Source organism: Toxorhynchites rutilus, chromosome 3 (assembly GCF_029784135.1).
Source record: "Toxorhynchites rutilus septentrionalis strain SRP chromosome 3, ASM2978413v1, whole genome shotgun sequence".
Classification (NCBI taxonomy): Eukaryota; Metazoa; Arthropoda; class Insecta; order Diptera; family Culicidae; genus Toxorhynchites; species Toxorhynchites rutilus.
Genome location: NC_073746.1, coordinates 214,477,611 through 214,503,499, shown reverse-complemented (window position 1 = coordinate 214,503,499; position 25,889 = coordinate 214,477,611). Strand labels below are relative to the sequence as shown.

General features: G+C 38.9%; 2 protein-coding genes across 2 annotated transcripts; both read right to left on the bottom strand.

Moving 5' to 3' along the window:
- Positions 1-442: 442 nt before the first annotated feature.
- LOC129773921 (jerky protein homolog-like) lies at positions 443-14,956 on the bottom strand. The gene is made up of 4 exons (XM_055777587.1): positions 13,857-14,956; positions 13,582-13,707; positions 13,338-13,534; positions 443-852 (listed from the first exon to the last, which is right to left on the bottom strand). The coding sequence occupies exons 1-4, from the start codon at positions 14,954-14,956 to the stop codon at positions 443-445; spliced, it is 1,833 nt and encodes a 610-aa protein (XP_055633562.1).
- Positions 14,957-20,673: 5,717 nt separating this feature from the next.
- Positions 20,674-21,609, bottom strand: LOC129773920 (probable cyclin-dependent serine/threonine-protein kinase DDB_G0292550). Its single transcript, XM_055777586.1, has one exon. It carries the CDS (start codon positions 21,607-21,609, stop codon positions 20,674-20,676), a length of 936 nt encoding a protein of 311 aa, XP_055633561.1.
- Positions 21,610-25,889: the final 4,280 nt, after the last annotated feature.

Sequence of the window (25,889 nt, the reverse complement as noted above, 5' to 3'; positions counted from 1 at the left end):
AATACAACTGTAGCCATGTACAACGGTGAAACAGGTCGGTACAGATACAGCAATTGTACTGAGTTGCTTGCATGGTTCTAGCGCTATACATAGTGACAGACATACAATTTTCAAAGTATAACGGTAGTACAGCTGTATGTCGGTCATAAGTATAAGGGTGGGTGGTATAAGACTAGTATAAGGTATAAGACTAGTGATATATTCGTGTGAAGAAATATGATGAGATTTATAGAAGTCGCATCAACCGTCTACACTAGCGCGAACTTATATAATGAATATATTCATACTTTCGGTGAATTTATCCACTTGAAGTAGAACTGCATCCAACTTTAGTGATTTCTCACCGATGAGAAATTCACCAGCGTTTTCATATGTCTAAATTTATTCTATATATTCTATACATATATACCTCGAAGAAGTGTATCATATGTATTCTCCCCGGTTAACATCTATTTTCAGGTAAATAAATCCATCTATAGCTACAGATCTCCCTAATATAAACCCGCCATAAGGCTTTAGCCAGGTGGTGTAAATTGAGTGCATCGGAATCACCACCTCGTACAACCAAATCATTAAACATGGCTTTGAATTTAGGCCAATTCTCCATTCGGCCATCAAATGAGGGTATCGGTGCCTTAAGGGATTGCTGCTGCACAATCACCTGTTGTGCCCCACTGCCAGAAGGATTAACTGGCTTGCTAATCAGCTCCGAGAGACGTTCCAAGCGATCGAGCGTTTCGGTGTGTAGAGCACCGAAATCATTGAATTTCTCGTCTTGTTCGAATTTCTTTGCGGGCGGAGTGATATCTAACACTTCAAGGTGTAATCCACTATAATATGGTGAATTTCCAGCTTTTTCGAATAAACTTTAATCAGAGAAGCACTTATTTTCGACGGATCATCTTCAACTGCTCCCAAGCTATGGCTTATTCTCGTCACTCTTCCTTTCACTTGACCCAGCTGGACAGTCCCGCATTTCAAAAAAATGTCCCGCGTAAGATTCCGTCCCGCGAAACGTCCCACATTTGACAAAAGAAACGAAAATGTCTCGCGATATCAATATATTTTAATATCACAATTTGATCCTGTTGATTTTCTTAAATGGATGAACCTCAAAAAAACTTTTATTTGGCAGACTGTTCAAGAGCGCTTCTAATGCATCCAAAGATCAATACGTTGAGCTGGTTTCATCGCACCGACATTGGGCTTTTTGTTTAGAGAGTGTCAACTGGAAGCGACAGTAACAAAATTGGAAAATGATTTTTATAAAAGTCCCCTCAAGGCGCGTAGCCAACTTGCTAAAAACAAGACGGGTCTATGGTACTAGGTGAGGCCGTTTCGTCACTAAGTTGGTTAGAGGAGCGGTATATGAAAACAGTACGAAAGAAAGCAGAAGGGGAATTATTTCCTTGAAGCGTGAAAGAGACAGACTGATCAAGAGCTAGCTTGGGCACAAGCATATTGTGTTTTGTTTACAAACAAAACACAGTAGGTTTCCAAGATGGCTGAAGAGTGGTTTTAGCAAGTTGGCCCACCTTAGGATATACTTCTACCCGCCTTGGCTAAAACCACTCTTCAGCCATCTTGGGAGTCTACTGTGTTTTGTTTGTAAACAAAACACAATACGCTTGTGCCCAACTTCGCTAGTGATCAGTCTGTCTCTTTCACGCTTCAAGGAAAAAATTCCCCTTCTGCTTTCTTCCGTACTGTTTTCATATACCGCTCCCCTAACCAACTTAGTGACGAAACGACCTCACCTAGTACCATAGACCCGTCTTGAGTCCCCTATTGATCCGCAGGGACCAACGTGAGTCAGACGAAAAGTTCATCTTTGGTCCCCTAGCTCGGTCAGGGCTTAACGTTTTAAATAAGCCGTAAGAACTAGTGTATACTCGACAGGAAGAGGCAGAGTGATGTATCGTAAATGAAGCGCTGGGCGGTCTTACGGAAGTTGGCCGGAACCTGAACCATGGCCGATGAAAAGATGTATATCGGCGTGTTATTTTATCTTTTTGTGGCTTTGCTGGTCGTCTGTATCTCTATTTCGGCCATTCGCTCAAAAGTTTTCTATCGGACGCAGCTGGGGAATGTTGGGAAGGTTGGTGGTCTTTACCACAATGTTTATCTCCAGCCGATCCATCCTCCAGTGATCTTTTGGCATAATGGGCTGATCCCAGGTTCGGTATAAAGACCACATCACCTTCCCAATTCCGGCAAGCACTTCGTACCATATATCTCCCCGTTCACCATATGACTCGAAAAAAGAGCGCCTTAGACATTCCCTTCACGTCTGTCAGAGAAGGAACTTCTTCGCGAACTTGATGTGAATGATATATTCGACGTCATCGCCATTATGAGTACGAAAAGAAGTTTTTCACTTCTTTCGCCGGAAACAAGTTTTTCACCAGCACCTCAAGCTACTCCTGGTGGGTGATTGCCTGCTGCTCAGATACGGCCGGTCTCGTCTGACGCTCCCGCATAAAAATGTCCGTTTTTGCCAGATTCTTCTCCACCGTTTGGCCGGTCGCTTCGATCTCCCGGCTTAAGGAGCGGCAAAGAGATGATACTGTAAATACCAGATCGGCTATATCTGGCGGACACAAAGTGCCTCAGGATATCCAACTCTTTCGCTGTGGGGTGGAGTTAATTTTTTGAATGCATACGTTAACAATAAAATCGATGAAACATGAATTGGAATTTTCGAGCATTCCATTCGGTAATTTGAAGAAAATTGTAGAATTTGAATCGAGTGATTTTCGGGCGTAAACAAAATCTAAACCACCGAAAAATCACAACTGAGTGCCGATACTCATAAAAAAATAATACTGATCAGTTTAGACTCACTAAACTATGGTTTATATTCACATAACGTTTTGTTTTTTGTGTCCCGCGTTAGACCTCTGACCATCTGGTCACTTTATATTATGATTATTACTTCTTCAACACTATTACGCTTTCTCAAATGTCACTAAGTCTTTCACTGTTCGCACAAATGTCTTGGTTTCTAAATTCACTTAACTAGGCTGCTCTCAGCATGCTTATCAAACTGCGCTGGTACTTTTCCTTCGATCCGGCTCGAAGGACCAATGTGAAGGCCGTGCCAGATGATGGTCGGAGAGTGAGCGTTCCGCTTAGGCACTTGTGGAAGGACACTAGCAAACTTTCATGTCCTTTGAAAGGACGGACATCAACGTTGTCACGACGGATGAACTCTTCCGGATTCCAAGGCGCCTAGAAGTATATCCTAAGGTGGGCCAACTTGCTAAAACCACTCTTCAGCCATATTGGAAGTCTACTGTGTTTTGTCTGTAAACAAAACACAATACGCTAGTGCCGAAGCTCGCTCGTGATCAGTCTGTCTCTTTCGCGCTACAAGCAAATAATTCCCCTTCTGCTTTCTTCTGTACTGTTTTCATATACCGCTCCCCTAACCAATTTAGTGACGAAACGGCCTCACCTAGTACCATAGACCCGTCTTGCCGGATTCTATACACACGGTGACAGCCGTAATTGGCGATCTAACGCAAAACGTAAACGATTGGTGAGACATCTGGATTTTGTTTTTGAACTAAGAAAATGATGATAAGGCAACCTAAAACTCAAAAACAAATCACGTGTATTTTACTTCCGGACTTTCCATGGTAGTTCTCACATGCAGGAACCATGCATTTTTCAACTTGTTTTTGATTGTGCTCTCGAATTTCCTTTTTTGATTCAACCATTGTCAACATTTATACAATTTTCACTACTGAAAGAGGTAAAATAATAACATGTTCTATATAAAAATGCGCAGAATTAAATTTCTTCTAAACTCATCGCAATCAAATAATCTTTTATGACTATAACATTGTGATTTATGGAAAGAACTACAAACCTTCCATAAACTCACATTGCAAAATTTAAAACCATCATCACTTTTACCGCAGCGCTGCCTAGGTGTAGATTTGTACGTTAGATCGCCAATCAACTGGAAAAAAGGTAATTGGCGATCTAAAGCGGACCTTACACGGTCAACTTTATTTACAATATGATGACATTTGAGAGCATAATGACAGCTGAACATGGCCGACGACGCAGAAATCCGGATTTTCTGATTTTCGAGCATCAATATCGTGACATTTCATATGGATGCATGATGTTGACGTTTTACCTCACGGACTTCCCGACTGAGTTGCCAGATATGCAAGCGCACATTTAATTTTTGTTTGTCTTTTTTGCGATTGCAATTAAAATTTATAAACTACTGAAATTGTAGGAATCATAAATGGAAGCTTTTGGTTTGGAAAACCGATACTTTGAATAGCAAAATACGGTACTTTTCACGATACAAATCAAAACTTCAAAGTAAACTGACAATGTGATAGTGAGAGAGTGGATGAAACTAACAACGTTTTAGGATTTTTTTTAACGTTGAACTCGTTCATTCTTTGCGCTAGTGAGCGGGTTGTGTGTTTCTTCACACTCCGCTATAAAATTTGGAGAATGAGAAGATCTGGGAAAATCACAGATGAAAAAACATCATGTGTTAATTCAAGCTACAGTAGAATCCCGATTATCCACGGAATAGTCGGGCAAACTCACCGCGATTAACGAAAATCGCGGATGACCCATTAAAGAACAAAAAAATGCAAACACGAAAAGAGATGTTTCAACATAAAAACTATGTTCTATCAATACAGAAATCAATCAACTATCCATCTATAAGGTCGTGTACACCTAAGTGGTGCGGACTCAATCCACATCATTTTCAAGCAAATTCATGCATGTTTTCAAGCGATTTCTTGCAATAAATTCTTAGACCACCAGAGATGCCAGATTTACAAATATGTTTGTGAATTTACAGACATATCTGTAAAACACTTTTTATTTTTGTTGTAGACTTTGGATATAACAATATTTCACAGGTTTTTGAAAAATAAAAGGGCTCTATTCATCACATCAAAGATATTTGACTCACCATATGCCATTTTTCCATAGTTTTAATACAGAAAAGTTATTATATTTAGTTTATATCAATACACATGACGTTAGACCAGCGATACTCAACCTGCGGCCCGGCAGTCTTTCTGGTTGGCCCATCTGGTGTGTATGAAGTTTGGAACTCATACACATAAGTACTTTTGCCCTGACATAATTGCAGACGAAAGAGAGGATACGGTTATTCACAATTAATGAAAAATTGCATTCTCTGCAGGTAACGAAAAACCTTGAACGAAAATTGTCTCTGATAATTATTTTTTGTTCTAGAAATAGCATCTCTGATATCGAGATATTTTATGTAAAAAATTCTCAGCTTCCAAGAAAAAATATAAAAAAATATAGCGCCCCCTAGTCCAAAGCCATGAAAACATTAAAAAACTACTACAATCAATAATTACGAAAATAGGATCCATATTATCTGCAAGTTCAATATTTCTCAATTAAAGCTCATTGGCTTCAATTTGATATGTCGATCATCTAAATCGGTTAAGTGGTTCGAAAGTTATAAATTTTAGAAAAAAGTCATTTTGGGAAAAAGTGGAAAAAAAATGATTTTTTGGATCACCCTAAAATGGAAATGGGCACCCCAATGAAAAAATAAAAAAATACGAGTCTAATGTTTTGCGATAAAGAACAATATTACCACTTTTGACGAAGATCTGAGAACAAAATACAATCTTACGTGCATCACGATGTACAAAGTATTCATGAATATGTGAAAATTAACGTTAAAAGACATTTCTATAGATCTGCACACTTTTACAGACTTTTCCACATTTTTAACAGACATTCACATGTTTTTACAGACTTTTTTTAAAAATAATCTGGCATCTCTTCCTTCCACTTTTTATCGAATATTTTCAAATCGCAGGAGTAAACATTTACGTGACTCTGACTTCGTTTGTTTTTATTTCGTTCGAAAAAACGTTATGTCAAAGAGAGGGGACATTAAAAAGGCGTAGCTCAGTGAAAGGCTGAGATGCTCTTTCAGAGATACAATGGTTAATCAAACAATTGACGGAAAAATGTAGTTCGTTCATTTTGTTATTTTAATTTTTTTTTGCCCCTGACAACAATACCTCTTTTATAGTGTTGATTATCATAAGAAAAATAACACTCCTGATCGTTGGATCTCTTTTGACATTTCAATTGGATCTTTTTTGACAGCCGTTTTGATTCAGTCCGCACTACCTAGGTGTACACCAGTGGCTAAATAATGTAAAAGCCATGACCACAACAAAAGAGCATGGGCCTACCACTCACTAACAAATTCCGGAAAGGCCTATTGATTTACTATGGAACTCGCAGTCACGAATAATCCGCAGGGCGGATCACCCGCTCGCGGATAATCGGGGTTCTACTGTCATAGTCTCATTTATGGAATAAAAACATTTGCTTGCAGATAAAATAACTTGCATATATTTTCGTAAACTAAAATAATCTGGCATCTCTGAAACTGAAAGGAACAGTCTGTATTTGTGAAACGAGTATTATGATGTATTTTTGAGAAGAAAAACCGAATTCTAAAGTGTAAATTATGAATGAAAATTAACTTTTACGAATCAAATTAGTATTCTATGTGAATGCAAATCACTTTTTTTCTGCAAGTGGTGAGAAAATCCCATACAAAAATTATGTCTGAAATTGACGTTATATTATAATACATTTTAGTAGGAATATCTGAAAATTCAGGGGAAATAGGTTAAGTTAAGGTTAGGACTACGCGCTTCAACTAATTAAATAATACCAAGTAGATATTTTCATTAAAATTTTACCAATTGAAAATTGCCTTTTAGCCTTCTAATCTGATAGAGAATAGTTTGGATCCCAAACTCAAATGTCGCCACTAGCCATCGCGGATATTTTCGTTGTCTCGGGTTGAGGGCGATATTGACCGTGTAAGGTGGAAAAATATTGATTGAGGTTAGATCAGATGTTGAAAGCCTAGCTGTCACGATATTGAAGACACTTATTGTCAATCCGGTTGATCGTGTAAGGTGCCCATAACGCAAAACGTAAACGATCGGTGAGACATTTTGGATTTTGTTTTTGAACTAAGAAAATGATGCTAATGTAACCTAAAACTCAAAAACAAATCACGTATATTTTACTTCCGGGCTTTCCAAAGTAGTTCTCACATGCAGGAATCGTGCATTTTTCTACTTGTGTTTGATTGTGTTCTCGAATTTCCTTCTTCAATTCAACCATTGTCAACATTTTTATAGTTTTCACTACTGAAAGAGGTAAATAAATAACATGTTATATATAAAAAATCTTAGAGAATTTCCGATTCGATTGGTATGCCAATCATGAGAATTCGTTCACAGTGAAAATAGTTATTAACGTTAGCTTTATTTCATAACAAAGACGGGTGGGTAATGTCGGGGACATAACCGGAGTGACGTAGGACTATACAAAGGGGACAGCTTTTGTTAAATATATATTTTAAATATATTGTTTTATTTTCTTCTCCTACGTGAATACCTATCTACCTGAAAAATGGATTAGTTTACTGTTTACTCTTTATGAATATGTTGATGGTTCTGAAAAGAACCTTTGGTGTTGTGTTTTTGTTATCACTCGATATTCCCATCTTGTTCGGTTAAACCTTCATGTTTAGCTATTGCGTTTGCCACTCGCCACAGCTTTCACAGTTGGAAAATTTCTTCCCATCCAGCTTGTGACATATTGTTCAGTAAATTACATTTAATGCGACGTGCCAGAGAAATACTTTGCCACTCACTGAAACTAATTGTTGCCTTGATGAGCGCCGAACCGAAGCTGCTCTGTTCTTGATGCCGGTTTTCTGATTGTCGTCAGCAGCTTTGCAAGCCAACTCGAGCACTCCGACGGCCGAAACTCTATAATCGCTGTTAGGGTGCTCATACACTGTTTGACCGAAGCCAAATATTTGACTCTTTTTGAGAGATAAAATTTGGTCAACGTGTACTGATCAAATATATTCTACACAAAACACGACAAGCAAATATTCAATTATTGGATGCCTAAAATATTTTTTCAGTCTGTTCTTCGAACCTGTTGGTACATGGTTAGGTTACCTTGAATATTTCAGTTGATTTTTTCCATGTTCGGTGTTTGATATTGTTTACTACTGTTGAAAATTGAAGAGTGGCAAACAAAATAGTGTTTGTACAAATATCAAATCAAACCTTATCTGTCAAAAAATATCAAATATTTGACCTCCGGGCAAACAGTGTACGGCCACCTTTAGGTATACTGGTGCTCCGGCACCAATCCGTTCGGCCTAGTTACCCTTGCGAAGCAATCAGTGAATGCGACCAACAGGGAACTGGAGACCTGCACGGTTCGAGTGAGATTTTGCCTTTCCCTTAACTTGTCCTCCTTTGTTACGTCCACGATGCCGATGCCGTACAACCACACGGGTTTACGGTTTAAAAGAAAATAAGATATTTTTTTGGGGTCCGCGTGTTTTATACTCTAGCGGTACACACTCACAGAACAGAGACAAATCGGCAGACTCAGCCAGAGGGGCGAGTCCAACGAGACGAACGAATGAGCGTTAAAAGGGGGCAATAGCAAAAAAATATATTCATTACGATTTGTTCGCTCGTTGGATTCACATGCAGGCAAAAAAGGGTCCTTTTCAGGATCACAAAATTATCTTCAATCTAAAGAGTTTATTGTTTTGTTGTCACTCGATATCCCCATCTTGTTCGGCTAAACCTTCCTGTTCAGCGATTTGTTGCCACTCGCCACAGCTTTCACAGTTGGAAAATTTCTTCCCATCAAGCTTTGTGACATGTTGTACAGTAAATTACATTCAATGCGACGTGCCGAAGCGCCACTCAGTGTCGCATTGGAGGCGATTTTAACCTGTAATTGAACATTTGCGATGACAGTGGTACAGGGTCGACTTTCAATGTGGGGTCATAATTTGGATCTCTATGTTTACAAAAATGTCCAACTAATTAAGTCGCATTACATGTCCGTCCAATTAGCTAAATGTCGAACAAATTGTAAATTACTGTACTTTCAATCTGGAAACAATTTATGAATTGGTGAAAATTGAATAATCTGGAAAGTCCCCAACTATCAATAAGCTCAGAACAACTGCCAAATTCACATACTCATCAGATCCTGGCAAACAAATTATGAACAAATCAATTTTTTTTTTCCAAAATATATTTTTTATTAAGGCACATGTGGCGTTAGCCTGACGGGGCCGGGAGTCCAATATTTTGACAATTTTTGTCTTACAACTATGTTAGTAATATGTAACCGATTACTCGCGGTTGGCTCGAGGTTAGTATTACAAGTGTTCTCATAATTGGTATGTTGCAGTCTTCGATGCTCTATGCGTGTGCCCGACACGGGCTACTTCCTATTGGGATGCAGCTGACCATTAATCAGCAACGCCCCCTAGTCTGTACCCCATATCTAGCGTGGTGCGTCTTTCTCGACTCGAGGAATCCAGGATAGAATGGTCACTAGCCGGCGCAATCATCAGTTCGTGTAGAATTGTCATGAGCGGTACAACCTTTGGCTCTTGTTGAATGATCAGTGGACTGCACAACCTTTGGCCCGTGCATCTGTAAAGAGTGTGTGTATGTATTGCCGCGACTAAGTAAAAGTTTATCGATCGGATAGGAGGGATATGAAACGGGGACACAACGAAGGAAACATCATTAAACGTTGACATCGGCGGAACATGTATAGATGAAGCAGAAGATCAGAATCCCGGCTACCTAAGATATCCCAGACGGGGATATCCGATTGTCTGCCTTTTGCTCTCAGTGCTCTAGAGAGCTGAGAGCGAGCAGCATGGAACCGGATACACGACCAGACAACATGCTCGATGTCGTGGTAGCCATCGCCACAATCACAAAGATTGTTTGCTGCGAGCCCAATGCGATAGAGATGCGCGTTTAGGTTGTAGTGATTGGACATAAGCCGAGATATCACGCGAATGAAATCACGACCTACATTCAATCCCTTGAACCATGCACTCGTCGAGACCTTAGGGATAATCGTGTGTAACCAACGACCGAACTCATCTTCACTCCACATGCGCTGCCAACTAACGAGTGTGTCCTGACGAGGAATGTGAAAAAATTCATTATAGGCAATTTGCCTTTCAAAAAGTGTGCCTTCTGAAGCGCCCACCTTAGCTAGCGAGTCCGCTTTCTCATTCCCCGGAATCGAGCAATGAGAGGGAACCCATGCTAAGGTAATCTTGAATAATTTTTCGACCAAAACACTCAATAGATGTCTTATTCTTGTTAGGAAATAAGATGAGCGTTTATCAACTTTCATTGAGCGGATTGCCTCTATTGAGCTGAGACTGTCTGAAAAAATAAAATAATGGTCGATGGGCAGTGTTTCAATGGTCCCTAGAGCATAGTATATCGCACCCATTTCTGCGACATACACGGAACAAGGATCTTTGAGTTTGAAAGAGGCACTGGAATTTTCATTGAAGATGCCGAAGCCAGTGGACCCGTTTATGTATGAACCGTCAGTAAAGAACATTTTATCAGATCCAACTTTCCCATATTTTTCCGAAAATATCGACGGAATAACATTGGAGCGTAGGTGATCTGGTATTCCATGGATTTTTTGTCGCATGGACAGATAAAAAATGACAGAGGAATTGCAAAAGTATGGGAAGCAAACTTGGTTGGAGATGCCTGGTGAAGGGTGCACGTCGTGGGTAAGGTACTCATGGTATAAAGACATAAAACTTGACTGAGGAGTCAGCTGGAGTAGATTTTCGAAGTTATCAATCACCAATGGATTCATGATCTTGCAACGGATGAGAAATCTGTAGGATAATTCTGTGAACCGAAGAGTAAGCGGGGGTACTCCTGCCAAAACTTCGAGACTCATCGTATGTGTCGAATACAAACACCCCATGGCTATACGCAAGCAACGATATTGTATCCTCTCCAGCTTGAGAATATGAATCCTGGCAGCTGATCGGAAGCAAAAACTGCCATATTCTAACACTGACAATATCGTTGTTTTGTACAACTGAATGAGGTCTCTTGGATGGGCACCCCACCATGTTCCGGTTATTGTTTGGAGAAAATTGATTCTTTGCTGGCATTTCTGTTTCAAATACGCAATGTGTCTCCCCCAGGTACATTTAGAATCAAAATATACACCCAGGTATTTGAAAAACATAGAGTGTTGGATCGTTTTGCCGGATAGGTAAAGCTGGAATTGGGCGGGTTCGTGCTTCCTAGAAAAAACGACCATTTCAGTTTTCTCCGTAGAGAATTCGATACCCAGCTTGAGGGCCCACGTGAACAGATTGTTCATGGTATCTTGCAACGACTTTTGCAGAGCGACGGGATTAGTACCCGTGATGGAAATAACTCCATCGTCTGCAAGTTGTCTCAGCGTGCAGTCTCTAGTTAGACAATTATCCATATCATTGACGTAAAAACTGTACAAGAGGGGGCTTAGGCAGGAGCCTTGCGGTAGGCCCATAAAACTGTAACGAGAAGATTTTGAGTTGCCATGAGAGAAATTCATGTGCTTTTCTGATAGTAAATTGTACAGGAAATTATTCAGAATTGGTGAAAGTCCACGATTATGAAGCTTCTCTGAGAGAATTTCCATGGAAACTGAATCAAATGCCCCTTTGATATCGAGAAAAACGGAAGCCATTTGTTCTTTGCGAGCAAATGCGATTTGGATTTCAGAAGATAGCAGCGCGAGACAATCATTCGTCCCTTTACCTCGGCGGAAGCCAAACTGCGTATTTGACAGCAAATTGTTCGTTTCGACCCACTTGTCTAAACGAAGTAGAATCATTTTCTCTAACAATTTGCGAATACAGGATAACATTGCAATCGGCCTATACGAGTTGTGATCGCAAGCCGGCTTGTTGGGTTTTCGTATGGCTATCACTCTCACTTGTCTCCAGTCATGCGGGACAATATTCAGCTCCAGAAACTTGTTGAACAAGTTCAGCAAACGCTGTTTTGCCAAGTCGGGGAAACACAAATCAATTTGTGTTTTATTATTATTAGCTAACTCGATCACTTCGGCGGCCGAAACTATATAACGCCGGCTAGGTGGACTGGTGCACTGGTACTAACGCGCTCGGCCTAGCTACCCTTGCGGGGAACTTCAGATCAACACGGTTCGAGCGGGATTTTGCCTTTCCCTTCACTTTTCCTCCTGTGCCATATCCAACCATGGCTGCTTGTGTTGGTTTGTTGATGTGATGTGATGCGAAACGATGTGGTGTACGGTTTGGATGAGAATGATCGTTACGGCAGCGGAGCGGAGATTTTTAAGCTGACTGGCTGGCTCGAGAATTACGCATGTGTGAGACTGCGACCAATGTTTCGTTCAGTTTTTTCTTTTTCCTTTCCGATCGTGCTTCATTCTATTTCGCTGCTGCTCTGGTTGCCCGTTTTGGTCGGTACGATTTGAGGAGCACAAAATGGACCAATCAAAAATGGGCACATAGTGCATTTTGACAATGCTTGATATTTCACAATTATTCAATTATTTATCTCAAGAAAAATGAAATGTTATTCGTTATGATAGATGCGTAGATATATTTCCTATCAATTGATGCTAAAACCTTCGCGATCTATTGAGAAATGCTCGAGTTATAAGCGTTCCAAATCTTGCATTTTTTCCTACTTGTTCAGTGCCTAGATTTCCATTTCACCCCCTATATCTTCCGGTTAGACGTAGTCCTACGTCAAAATTACGCAGAATTAAATTTCTTACAAACTCATCGCAATCAAATAATCTTTTATGATTATAACACTGTAATTTATGGAAAGAGCTACAAACCTTCCATAAGCTCACATGGCAAAATTTAAAAATCATCACTTTTACCGCAGCGCCGCCTAGGTGTAGATTTGTACGTTAGATCGCCAATAAGGTTGTACATGAATTTCACTCGTTGGGCTATCTTTAGTTGGGCTGCGATTTAGTTGGGCTCCCGTTCGTTGGGCTATAGCCCAACTAAATCGAAGACAAACGTCAATTCTGACAACGTAAAAATTTTTTCGAGGGGCTCGTGGATGGTGTTTTTAGGTTTAAAATAAATTTTAAATGAATCATTGAAATAAATAAAATCGAATATTATTCAACAAAAACAATATTTATTTTAAACGTTTCAAACAAAATGAAACAAACCACGTAAATTCATTTTCAACAAAATGGTAGAGTTCTTCAACATGCTCGTTTTAGCCATTCAACTTCAGTGATTTTCGAACGTAGCGCGTTCAAACGGCATACTTCTGCAACATCATGCTTCATATAGCGAACTAGGCAATCAATTGACTTGATTGCATCGCCAAAATCAGGATCTCCGGTACTAGTAATGGAAGTATCAAACGAATTACTTCCATCTTCTGTGTCTACCAACCATCCTTCTTGCATTTCAGGTTGATCTTTCTTGAGAACTGATGACAAAATCTCGTCATCAGAGAACACTTCACTGGTTACCCAATCTGGATTATGATCAGCATCATACACCTGATCTTTGATCCACAGATCAATATCTTGCTCAGATGTTTTTGTTCCTGCCAAACTGTCAATCCTGGACACAAGCGCTTTGAAGTCATCATCGGCCGCTTTCGAGTCTACGTTAACAAACCATCGATCAATTTCTTCCACGAATTACGTATAGTTTTGTCAGATATCTCCTCCCAAGAGGTTGCCAACCACGAAATACACTGTTGAAGATTAATCTTCTTCAATCGTTCTTCGAAACTAAAGAGGAAAGTACATAAATAAAACCTCAATTAGAATTTGAATTTAAATTTTGAAAAAGCACAGACGAAAAACTATCGTGCGCATAGTTTTGTGTTTATATTTGGAATTAATTACAAAAATTTAATGTTTAATATTTGGAAATTTACCTTAAGTGTTCGTTTTCCAGAATTAATGCGAGCATCAGTTTTCTTTTATACTTTCGCTTGATTGCATTGATGACCGCTTGGTCCATCGGCTGGCATTCAGCAGTTACATTTGGTGGAAGGTAGATCACTTGAATCAGTCCATCGTCACTCTGTAGAGATTCGTCAACGTCATAATGACTGGTGCAATTATCAAGAACCAGCAATGCCTTTGGCTCCAATCCTCTCTCGGCCGAAAATTTTCGAACAGCGGGGACAAACTCTTCGTGGAACCATTGACGGAACAACAGTCTGGTCATCCAAGCCTTTTTGGAATGATTATATGAAACGGGAAGTTCTTCGATGTTGATTCCTCGTGGTTTTGCAGCAGTGCAAATGAAATACAACGGAAGCTTTAGGGAACCATCTATGTTGGAGCAAGGCATAAACGTATACCTTGTCTTGTTTTGCTTCCGTCCGCTTGCCACGGTCTCATCACAGGTAACGACAGAGCGTGTGGCTAGGAGCTTGATGAACAAGGCAGATTCATCTGCATTAAAGACTTGGGATAGTGATAGCTGCATTTCCTGAATCTTCTTCTGTAGAACCTTCTTGAAATTTAGGTACGCTTCAACGTTTACCGATGCCTTTTCTCCTGTTACGGCTTTCACGCGCAATCCAAACCGCTGCTTAAAACGATGCATCCAGCCATCCGAAGCAGAAAAACCGTGCACCGCATAGAGCCCCCGGTCCTGGAACATCTTAAACAGCAGCTCCGCCTTTGCTTTAAGAATATCCACTGTCAACAAAATGTTGGACTGCCGCTGCTGTAAAATCCAGATGTAAAGAGCTTCTTCCAGCAAAGGGAACGTCTGCTCTTTCAATGTTTTTCGATTATTTACACCATATTCCTTGAACTTGTCCACCGCCTCACGAATTGCTTCTTTCTTTTGGATTATTCTCGTGACCGTAGAAGATCCTACGCCGTACTTCTTCCCAAGAAAATCATGCGTACCACCTCCTGCTTCAAAATCTTCAATTATGCGAACCTTCTCCACCACCGTCAGGAAATTGCTCCTCCGTTTCCGGTTTACGTTCGTACTGGATCCTTGCAAACCATCCATTTTGAGCCTGGCGATCGAAATGAACGTATATTAAATCTACGCTAATTTTAATATCAAACTTCATTAAGAACTTACCAATTAATCCAACCTAGAACGAAACTCAACCACGAATGAAATAAACGTCAGTGGTGTGAAAACTTTTCTGCGTTTCCCATAACAACAAACAATCGGTGTGACCCTCGATCGATTTTCGACTTTGACAGTTCAGCCCAACGAGTGAAAGTCTTTCACAAATTGGGCTAAAAGCTTAGTGCAACGAGTTAAATTCGACTGTATTGACGAATTTACGCAAAGCTGAAACAGCTCATGCGACATCTACATTAGAGCTCAGAACCACAAAAGTGAGGGTGTTTGTTTATTTTACGCACTGAAATGCAAGATTCGGTGGTGATTATTCATTTTATTTCAATTTAGATTCATTTCAGCCATTGAACGTCGTCAGTATATAGTAAGAAAGTTGGAGTTTTGTATATTTACGATGGTTTCAACACGCGATTTGACCAAAGTCATAGATAATCTTCGAAAATTTTAAGTTTGATAATGCATACCGGTTATTGATACTAAGGATAATTGCGATGAAAAAATCGATATCATATCAAATTAACTGATATAATTGATTATGTAGGGGCCGATACGCGAAGGATTTGCAGTATTTTTAGCGCAAAACACCCTATTCATCGTTTACTTAGTCGAAAAAAATTGAAGTTACAATACTTATAACAAGCCATTCCTCGTAATATACATAGCACATTGTAAAATGATGATTTTCTAACCTTTTCAGAGTGGAAAGAATACATGAAACCGGGAAATTTGAAGATAAATTCTGATTTTTCTAGAAAATTTGAACGAATTTCATACCAAAAAAAACAAAACATCCTCATTTTACTCGCTGCGCCATCTAGTTGTAAATCCAACGTAAATTCGTCAATACCTAGGTAGTGCGAACTGAATCAAAACGGCTGTCAAAAAAGATCCAATTGAAATGTCAAAAGAGATCCAACGATCAGGAGTGTTATTTTTCTTATGATAATCAACACTATAAAAGAGGTATTGTTGTCAAGGGCGAAAATAATTGAAATTATAAAAAGAACGAACTACATTTTTCCGTCAATTGTTTAATTAATCATTTGTAAACGAGAAGAAGGATCTTACGCCATTCAGTGGCGTCGACTTTCGGATTTGGTAAATTAATAAACACAAACGCTATTCGTACAAGCGTCGCCTCTCTACTGTATACTGTCAACTGGCATCTGTGTCCAAAGAAAAGACTCTCGGGGCTTAAATACTAGTTTACAAAAATAGGCTTAAACTCTACACAGAATATTTACAAATTATGCTGGGCGGAGCATCGCACCAGCAGTTAGAGTGGGCTGTGATGGCCTTGGTCAGACGCGTTCTTCGGAGAGAGAGAGAAAGCACTTCTTTGTGGGTCAAAGTAAATAGGAAAAGAAAGTGCTGAAACATGTGTGCCGGATGCGCGCCACATGTTTGGTTAAATTTCTGCTGCTAGCTAAACTCGCAGCGGGGCGGAAGGAAGACAAACTCGCCGCTGCCGTTGGTGCGCGTCGAGTTATACAATCATAAATAGTAAACGAACCCTTGGGCCAGATTGCTGGCTCGGGTATCGTATCACATTTTATGTTTATATCGCCCAGCGCCCTCGGGGGTGGTTTATTGCCTTAGAGGTCTTGAATATTGATGAGTTGGGTTTAAGCGTGATCATATTACACCTTTCCCCTTTCGGAGAATGACGTAACATTGAGAAGTCATTCAAGTTAAATTAGGTGGAAAGATTCGTCTGACCTTACAATTTTAGTGTTTATTCAATGTTTGTGATATGTACATTTTTCGTGTATTCAGGTAAAAATTAAGTTTGTTTATAAAGATTATCCTTATAATATGATTATACGGATTGTCTTCGTTGGGTGTTCTATTTGCTTATAAATATATTTATTTTTAATATTTGTTTAATATATACATTTTACATTTGATAATAACTGTCGGAAGGATTAACTGCTAACTAGGTATCCCTTTCCCCTTAGGGTGGGGTTGCTCATATGGTATTATTCTGTTTTTATGTACAGTCTGGACTTTATTGGTTTGATCATCTCTTATTGTTACGTTAGGGTGTTTAATGTCAATTATTATATATGGTCCTACGTATACTTTGTCTAATTTGGATCTGTTTTCGTTTGATAGAAATACTAGATCATTAATGGCTACTTTTGATGGTCTAGCCATGGTTTTCTGTGTCTCATTTCTGGCTTTTCTTACCTTATCAATTATTTCCCTAGCGGTATTTGATGCTATTTGTAGTTTATATTTAAGTTCTTTGTAATATAAATCCATGTTGTAAATTGGTTCTACATATGTGCTTGTTGTGAGGTTTTGTGGTAATTTAGCATTCGTTCCAAAAACTAACTCGAATGGAGTGTATGAGAAATCTGTGTGTGGTGTTGTGTTGTAGCAGAATGTGTAGTAAGGCAACCATTCATCCCAGTCACTCTGTGCTTGGTTGACGAATTGCCTTACGTACTCGTTAAGACAACGATGGTTCCTTTCCAGGCTTCCTATTGATTGAGGGTGATATGGAGTGGAAAAATTTTGTTTAAGCTTCAGTAATGAAGCTATGTTTTCGAATAACTCGTTCTTATATTCAGTTCCTTGGTCTGTTTGGATGAGTTTTGGAATTCCATAGACCAGAATTAAGTTTTCTATGAAGGCTTTGGCTATGGTGGATGCTTGTTTGTCTATTGTGGGTTTAATAATGATGTATTTTGTTAAGTTGCATTGAATGGTCAGTGCGTATCGGTTTCCATTATTGGATCTGTTAAATGGTCCAATTGTGTCAATCGATACGCAGTCGAATGCTTTTTGGGGTGTTTTAATTTCGACGAAATTTTCGTTTGTTCGTATTGTGTGTTTATTTTGCTGGCATTTTATGCACTTCTTGATGTAGCTACTGATATCTTTTTTCATGCCACTCCAAGAATAGAGTCTGCTTAACTTTTTGTATAGTCTGGTGACTCCTGTATGTCCACCAGTGGGTGTATCGTGATTGTTTTTTATAATTTCGAACCTTTCGTTTTGGCTTTCTATCACACGCTTGGGTGTGTAGAGCACTATTTGCAAGTCTTTGAGCGTGTCATTACAAATCTTCTTAAAGGTTTGCACGCTGCATATTTGGAAAATTACGCTTGATAACGCTAGAGCTATCATGCTAATTTTCAAGTTTTTGGCCATATTTTCAACTTTCTTTACTAGTTTTCCCAGGGATTCTTTTGTGTTGCTTGCATTTTCAATTATTGTCGACGACTTTTCTTCGGTTCTTTTTTTATTCATTATTGCGCATTTCAAATTTTTGTTTCCGCTAGCGTTTGTTTCTTTATTCATTTCTAATGCGCGTCCGCATAGAAGTTTAGGTAGGTTTTGCCATTCTCGGGGTTCAATAGCCTCGTACGCTCTGAGCTGATCAGACTCAGTATCGTCGGGGTTTGAATTATTGTCTGTAATTTCTGTGTCGTTATTCGTTTCGTTTAGTTTTCTAGTCATTGCTCTGGTTTGTATACCCAGGACTTTTATAGTTTTAAGTGCCACGGAATTAATTGCTATTCGTGATAGCGCATCTGCAGTCACATTTAGCTTACCTTGAACGTATTTTACATCAAAATGGAATTCTTCAAGATCCAACCTCATTCTTGTGAGTTTTGATGAGGGATCTTTCATTGAAAATAAATATACTAACGGTCTGTGATCCGTTTTTACTGTGAATTTCCTCCCGTAGAGGTATGGTCTAAAGTACGTAATTGCCCAGTGAATTGCTGTCAATTCCTGTTCAATTGTCGATTTATTGGCTTCACCTTTTGTGAAGGCTTTGCTTGCGTATGCAATGGGTAGTTCTATACCGTCGTTTTCTTGGGCTAAGACGGCGCCGCATGCTATTTTTGAAGCATCGGTTATTAGGGTGAATTCTTGTGTGAAATCGGGGAATTTGAGAACTTTTGGTGAGATAAGTTCGTTTTTCAATTTATTGAATGCATTTTGGCATTCGGGAGACCAATCAAATTTTGCGTTTTTTCTGAGCAATTTGTTTAATGGGTACGCTATTTCTGCGAAATTTTGTATGAACCTCCGGTAATAGTTGCAAAAGGCAACAAAACGCCTCACTTCATCTGCTGATGATGGTGTGGGGTAGTTTGTTACCGCTGAAAACTTTGATTGGTCGGGCTGTATACCTGCCGCTGAAATGTTGTGACCTAGATATGTTACGTCTGGTCTGAAGAAGGAGCATTTTTTGGGATTTAATTTTAAGTTGTAGTTTTGTAATTGTTTGAAAACGTTTTCCAAGTTAATAAGGTGATGGTTTATTGAGCAGCCGACGACGATGATGTCGTCGATGTAAAGGAATGCACATTCAGGTGGGAGTCCGCTAAGTGCTATGGACATCATTCTCTGAAAGCTATTTGGTGATATATTTAGACCGAATGGTAACCTATTGAATTCGTAGTGACCGTTAGAGGTCGAAAATGCTGTGTACTTTTTTGATTTTTCGTCAAGTTCGATTTGGTGGAAACCTGACATTAAGTCTAGGGTTGTAAAATATTTGGCTCTGCCCAAATGATCGAGGATTTCGTCGATTCTTGGTAGGGGGAATTTATCTGGGGTTATCTTTTTATTTAGTTGTCGAAAGTCAACCACTAATCGCCATTTTTTATCTTGAGTATTTGATTTCTTTGGGACTAAGAGGATGGGAGAATTGTATGGTGAGGTGGAATTTTGGATTATTTTGTTATTTAGCATGTGGCTGATTTGGTTATTTATTTCTGAAATTTGTGCTTCCGGGGTTCGATAATTCTTTATGTAAACGGGTGTCTTGTCTTGAAGGTGAATGGTTTGCTTGTAGAAGTTGTTGGTTGTCAATATGTCGTCTTCTAGTGCAAAAATGTCGTTGTATTTAGTGCATAATTCTGTTAATTTCTCCTGGGCATGTTGGGGTGTATGATTCAAATTGAGTTCCTTAATCAGTTTCTCGTGTCTACCTTTTGGGTTTTCTCCTAATTCCGTTGTAATGTGATTTATGGTGTATTCTTTAAGGGGGATAGTGGTGGGGGCGAAGGTTTTTGGGATTGATGTTGGTGTGGTATTTGTGTTAATTATTGTAATGAATTGTGAGTTTGGGTTTATTATTGTGTTTGCGCAAAAAATGCCTGGTTTGATTTCTTGTGCGATCACAAGGGCATCATCGTTTAGGTTGAGTGACGGGAAGTGTTTTATAATTTGGCATCTAGGGGGAATAATGTAATTGTTTTCCCAGCTATCTTGAATCGGAATTTCAATTTTGGTGTTTTCATAGTTGAAGGTCATTAGCCATGTTTTGAGGCATAGGTTACATTCATATTTGGTGAGGAAATCTCTGCCTAAAATGCCATCTGCAATTATAGGAAACTTGTTGTTGACGATTTGAAATTGGTGTGGAATTTGGATATCGTCAAAAATGATATTTGTATTTGTGCTCGCTATGGATTCGGTCTTTCCCTCCGTAACTCCATTAATAATGCATCTATTTCCGGGGTGTATTAATTGTTTTCCGTTAATTTTTTCTTCTTTTACTATTGAGATGTCAGCGCCTGTATCAATTATTAATATACATGGTTTGCTTGACATTTGTAAGTATAGTGTAACGAACATTGAACAATTCACGTCGCATTTAAAAATATTTAATGTTGGTCTCCGTAATGTTTGTTTTCCTCCAATGTCAATGCCGGTTCGGACTGGAGGGCATCCGTCGGTTGTGACTCGTTTCCCGTTAGGCGGATGTATTGCTGAGGGCGGTTAAAATTTGTATTCCGCCTATTGTTGTTGTTGTTATTTCGCTGTGGGTTTATGTTTGAGAATTGGTCTCGAACTTGGTTTTGCTGGCCAAAACGGTTATAGTTATTACGCGGTTGGTTTTGGAAATTATTTTGGTTGAAATTGTTGCGGTTGAAATTGTTTTGGTTTCTACCGCGGTTATGGAAGTCGTTTGGCCTGCGCCTGTAATTATTATAATGTGTGTCAACGTTGTTGTTGAAACGGTTGGCGTTTCTGTTGGTTTGCGAGTATGCAAATACTGATGCGCTCGCATTATTTAAGTTTTCCTCCAACGCTTTAGTCATCGCGTCGGAGTATGAATTGAAATTCCCTGCTCTTATGATGAGCGAGGTTTTTTCGTTTTTTAACCCTCCGGCTAAATGTTTGACGCCTTCTTTGTTTGCCATAGATTTGGCAACTTGGGGCGGAATTTCTTTAGCGGTGTACGCTGTTTCCAAACTGAACACCAATTTTTCTAAATCCAGGCAAAATTGTTCGATTCCACCGTTTTGTTTCAAGTTAGCCATTTTAGCTAGAACTTGTTCCGGTGGGCTGGTCGTTATTTTAGCTTTTAAAATTTTGCTTATCTCGCTCACCGATGTCGGTGTTTCAGTGAATGCATTTCTCGCCCGTCCCTCTAGTTTGGTTAGTATGACGTTAATTATGGTTGCTTTGTTTTCCGGTGTTTCAAATGTTTTCACCAAGTTTAAAGCGTCAGCGAAGGCTTTCAGTTTGTCTATGTTTCCGTCGAATTGCGGAACTATAGACGATGTAGTCTTGATTATTTCGAGTATGCTAGCCATTTTCGGTTTTCTTTGTAACCTGAGGCAAAATAGGACGGCTAGCGCAATTTCCTTGAGTGTTCTTGGTCTACCCTTTTCGATTGACGCCTTAATTGCGTTCAAAAGTTGGTCCGCCTTTTCGGTTATTTTTATGATTTCTGAGCCGTGGGTTGTGTCTAGTAACGTAGACGACAATTTTTTAATCTGTTTCACAAGCGCTTCCGCTTCCGTGAGGCGTTTGGCTAAGGTACTTTTCCTTAGTTTTCTGACCAGTTCCTGTTGTATAGTCAGGTGTATATGTTTTAGTTTTTGTATATTCAATTGGATGAGCTTTGTTACTTCGTCCATTCAAGGAGACAAGGAAAAATGGTTATCGGTAAAGAATTTATTATGCTGAGGCTGCGTTCGAACGCATGTTTTAAAATTTTCGAATTCTTTTAGACGGTGTCGACTACGGCTGCGTGAGCTTTTGCCGCTTGCATAGCATGTGCATTCATGCATGCCTTATATGCTTTGTATATTTTCGAAATTAGTAGTATGGATATGAGGGCAAGTGTGACGCAGATAATCGCTCCTTGAGCTTCGTGCATTACACTGTGGTTCTCTAGGTGATTTAAAATTTGGATTTGAGCGTCGCCCGTGTTACTAACGGGTTTGGTATTAAATAACCCCATTTTCAACGGTACATATGTAAAACCAATTTTGTGGGTATTGTAATTGCTTTTTTTTTTTTTCTAATTCCTACTACCTATTCCTACTGCCGCGTGGGTATTACGATAAAAATATTTTGTGCCTCGACTATAAATTTATTACATGATATCCGTATATAAAAGGATTAGACTAACTCGAGTCTGACTTACGCCACGTTTTCTCCGCAAGTGTCCTCTTCTCGGGGGTGGGGGGGGCGTGGGTGCCTCTGCGTCCGTCAGATCTCAGGGGTGTCCAGTTGGATCCAAATCGATGTTCATTTTTTTTTTTGAAATACTGCTTGGCTTGTAACTGCTATTTATTCTGTTCCACTACTTCACTGTCCGCTGTACGATTGTGGTTCCACTTATGTTTTATGCTCGTACACTGGTCATTCGTCCTTCACTTCAACGTGGTTACAACCACTTTACACTAACGGTTTTTCGTGGGGTTCAATTTCTTCGCCTTCTTGGCGATTTTCACCGAATTTTTCTTTATTCAAATTACCCGCACTCACACTGCACCCGGGACGGTTCAAAAGTTCGTTTAACTTCTTTTTTTTTTTTTTGTAGAGAATTTTTCAGTAATAACCAGTCGGGTCCAAGGTCCGCATTTTAGGCTGACTTCAACACGCGATCACGGAATCGGTTCACTGATCGTAGAACTTGGTTAACTGATCGTGGAGCGCGGCTATTGGTTTCTGTAACGATAGCGATAACTGGCCATTTGCCACTTTGCCATCACGCGGGCCATTTGCACTTTTTCACTAGTTCCGAAGTGACTCGGTGTCACTGGTCGCCATGTAAACGAGAAGAAGGATCTTACGCCATTCAGTGGCGTCGACTTTCGGATTTGGTAAATTAATAAACACAAACGCTATTCGTACAAGCGTCGCCTCTCTACTGTATACTGTCAACTGGCATCTGTGTCCAAAGAAAAGACTCTCGGGGCTTAAATACTAGTTTACAAAAATAGGCTTAAACTCTACACAGAATATTTACAAATTATGCTGGGCGGAGCATCGCACCAGCAGTTAGAGTGGGCTGTGATGGCCTTGGTCAGACGCGTTCTTCGGAGAGAGAGAGAAAGCACTTCTTTGTGGGTCAAAGTAAATAGGAAAAGAAAGTGCTGAAACATGTGTGCCGGATGCGCGCCACATGTTTGGTTAAATTTCTGCTGCTAGCTAAACTCGCAGCGGGGCGGAAGGAAGACAAACTCGCCGCTGCCGTTGGTGCGCGTCGAGTTATACAATCATAAATAGTAAACGAACCCTTGGGCCAGATTGCTGGCTCGGGTATCGTATCACATTTTATGTTTATATCGCCCAGCGCCCTCGGGGGTGGTTTATTGCCTTAGAGGTCTTGAATATTGATGAGTTGGGTTTAAGCGTGATCATATTACACATTGCATCTCTGAAAGAGCATCTCAGCTTTTCACTGAGCAACGTATTTTTAATGTCCCCTTTCTTTGACATAACGTTTTCCCGAACGAATTAAAAACAAACGAAGTCAGAGTCACGTACATGTTTACACCTGCGATTTGAAAATATTCGATAAAAAGTGGAAGGAAGAGATGCCAGATGATTTAAAAAAAAAGTCTGTAAAACATGTGAATGTCTGTAAAAAATGTGGAAAAGTCTGTAAAAGTGTGCAGATCTATAGAAATGTCTTTTAACGTTAATTTTCACATATTCATTAATACTTTGTACATTGCGATGCACGTAAGATTGTATTTTGTATATATATATACAGCCATTCCATGCCAAACCAATATAGTGGTTCTCATATCTTCGTCAAAAGTGGTAATTTTGTTCTTTATTGCAAAACATTAGACTCGTATTTTTTTAATTTTTCATTAGGGTGCCCATTTCCAATCCTGATCCAAAAAATCAATTTCTTTCCACTTTTCACAAAATGACTTTTTTCAAAAATTTATAACTTTCGAACCACTTAACCAATTTAGATGATCGACATATCAAATTGAAGCCAATGAGCTTTAATTGAAAAATATTGAACTTGCAGAGAATATGGATCCAATTTTCGTAATTATTGATTGTAGTCGTTTTTTTTATTTTTTTATGACTTCAGACTAGAGGGCGCTATATTTTTTAATATTTTTTATTGAAAGCTATTAATTTAATATTTTTTATTGAAAGGCTAGGTCATTAGTTTCAATTTTATATGTCGATCATCTAAATCGGTTCAGTGATTCAAAAGTTATGATTTTCATTTGTCATTTTTGGGAAAAAGTGGAAAAAAATTATTTTTCGGACCACCTTGAAATGGAAATGGGCACCCAACTGAAAAAAGTAAAAAATACGGGTCTAATGTTTTGTGATAAAAAACAAAATTACCACTTTTGACGAAAATCTGAGAACCACTATATCGGTTTTGCATGGAATTTCTATATATACACCCGACAAACGTTGTTCTGTCATAAAAAATATTTCTAGTGAATATGTTAATCGTAAAATAAAAAATAACTTATGTGTTGTAAGTGTGTTTAAATGTTTCAACGATCTACACATACATACATACACATACATACGCGTTGTTATTTTTTATAAAAATCAGTATTTCTTCATTGATATGTTGGACATCCACCAAGGCTTGCGGTCTTGTCGTTGGTGAAATTTATAAGAAAATGCAGTGTATATTTTCCATCCGCCATGAAAGGCTATACAAGCTTTAGATCACCACACGGCCGTGAACCATGGTTGTGGTAACAATATCGAACAGTAACCCATATTTCGTCATAATCAGACCCGAAAGCAAATGTAAGTTGTTGAAAATAGAATAAAAATTGTTATTCGATGTTTTTTAAATACTTAGAAGACATAGTCCTGACCCTAACTTAACTATTTTCCTATAAATCTCCTTAAATTTCAGCAAAACAATCTTATCCATAACAGAAAATAAATATCAGAGACAATTTTCGTTCAAGATTTTTCCCTACCTGCAGAGGAAGCAATTTTTCATTAATTGTGAATAATCGTATCCTCTCTTTCGTCTGCAATGATGTCAGGGCAAAAGTACTTATGTGTATGAGTTCCAAACTTCATACACACCAGATGGGTCAACCAGAAAGTCTGCCGGGCCGCAGGTTGAGTATCGCTGGTCTAACGTGATGTGTATTGGTATAAACTAAATATAATAACTTTTCTGTAATTAGTTGAAATGTGAATACATAGTAGTTATAAGATAGGTTTAAGAATTGAATGTGATGAGTGTGAGTGAGAGTGTGAGTGTGAACATTATCAACATATCCTTATATCCCATCCTATTCCTGATAAAAATATTTCACCCTTCTAAACTCGAGTCTACCGCGAGTAATCGGTTTTCTTCCTTATTAACAATAGAATTAAGGAAAATTGATCATAGATATATAGATATAGTTAATATGTTTAGTTAAGAATTCAGCTCCTTTGAACTTATGTAACTGAGCCTGTAAAAATAAACGAATTAATAAAACATGAAAAAAAAATTCTGTATTAAAACTATGGAAAAATGTCATATGGTGAGTCAAATGTCTTTGATGTGATGAATAGAGTCTTTTTTTTTCAAAAACCTGTGAAATATTGTTATATCCAAAAAGTCTACAACAAAAATAAAAAG

Bases quoted from the DNA above. Each gene is read 5' to 3' on its own strand.
- LOC129773921 (XM_055777587.1), bottom strand. From the start codon at position 14,956: ATGGATGGTTTGCAAGGATCCAGTACGAACGTAAACCGGAAACGGAGG. The intron at 13,535-13,581 runs GTAGACTCGAAA...GCTTGTGTCCAG, and splicing joins TTGATCGATGGTTTGTTAAC to GATTGACAGTTTGGCAGGAA. The intron at 853-13,337 runs GTAATTCGTTTG...TATTCGAAAAAG, and splicing joins GGTAGACACAGAAGATGGAA to CTGGAAATTCACCATATTAT.
- LOC129773920 (XM_055777586.1), bottom strand. From the start codon at position 21,609: ATGGCTAGCATACTCGAAATAATCAAGACTACATCGTCTATAGTTCCG.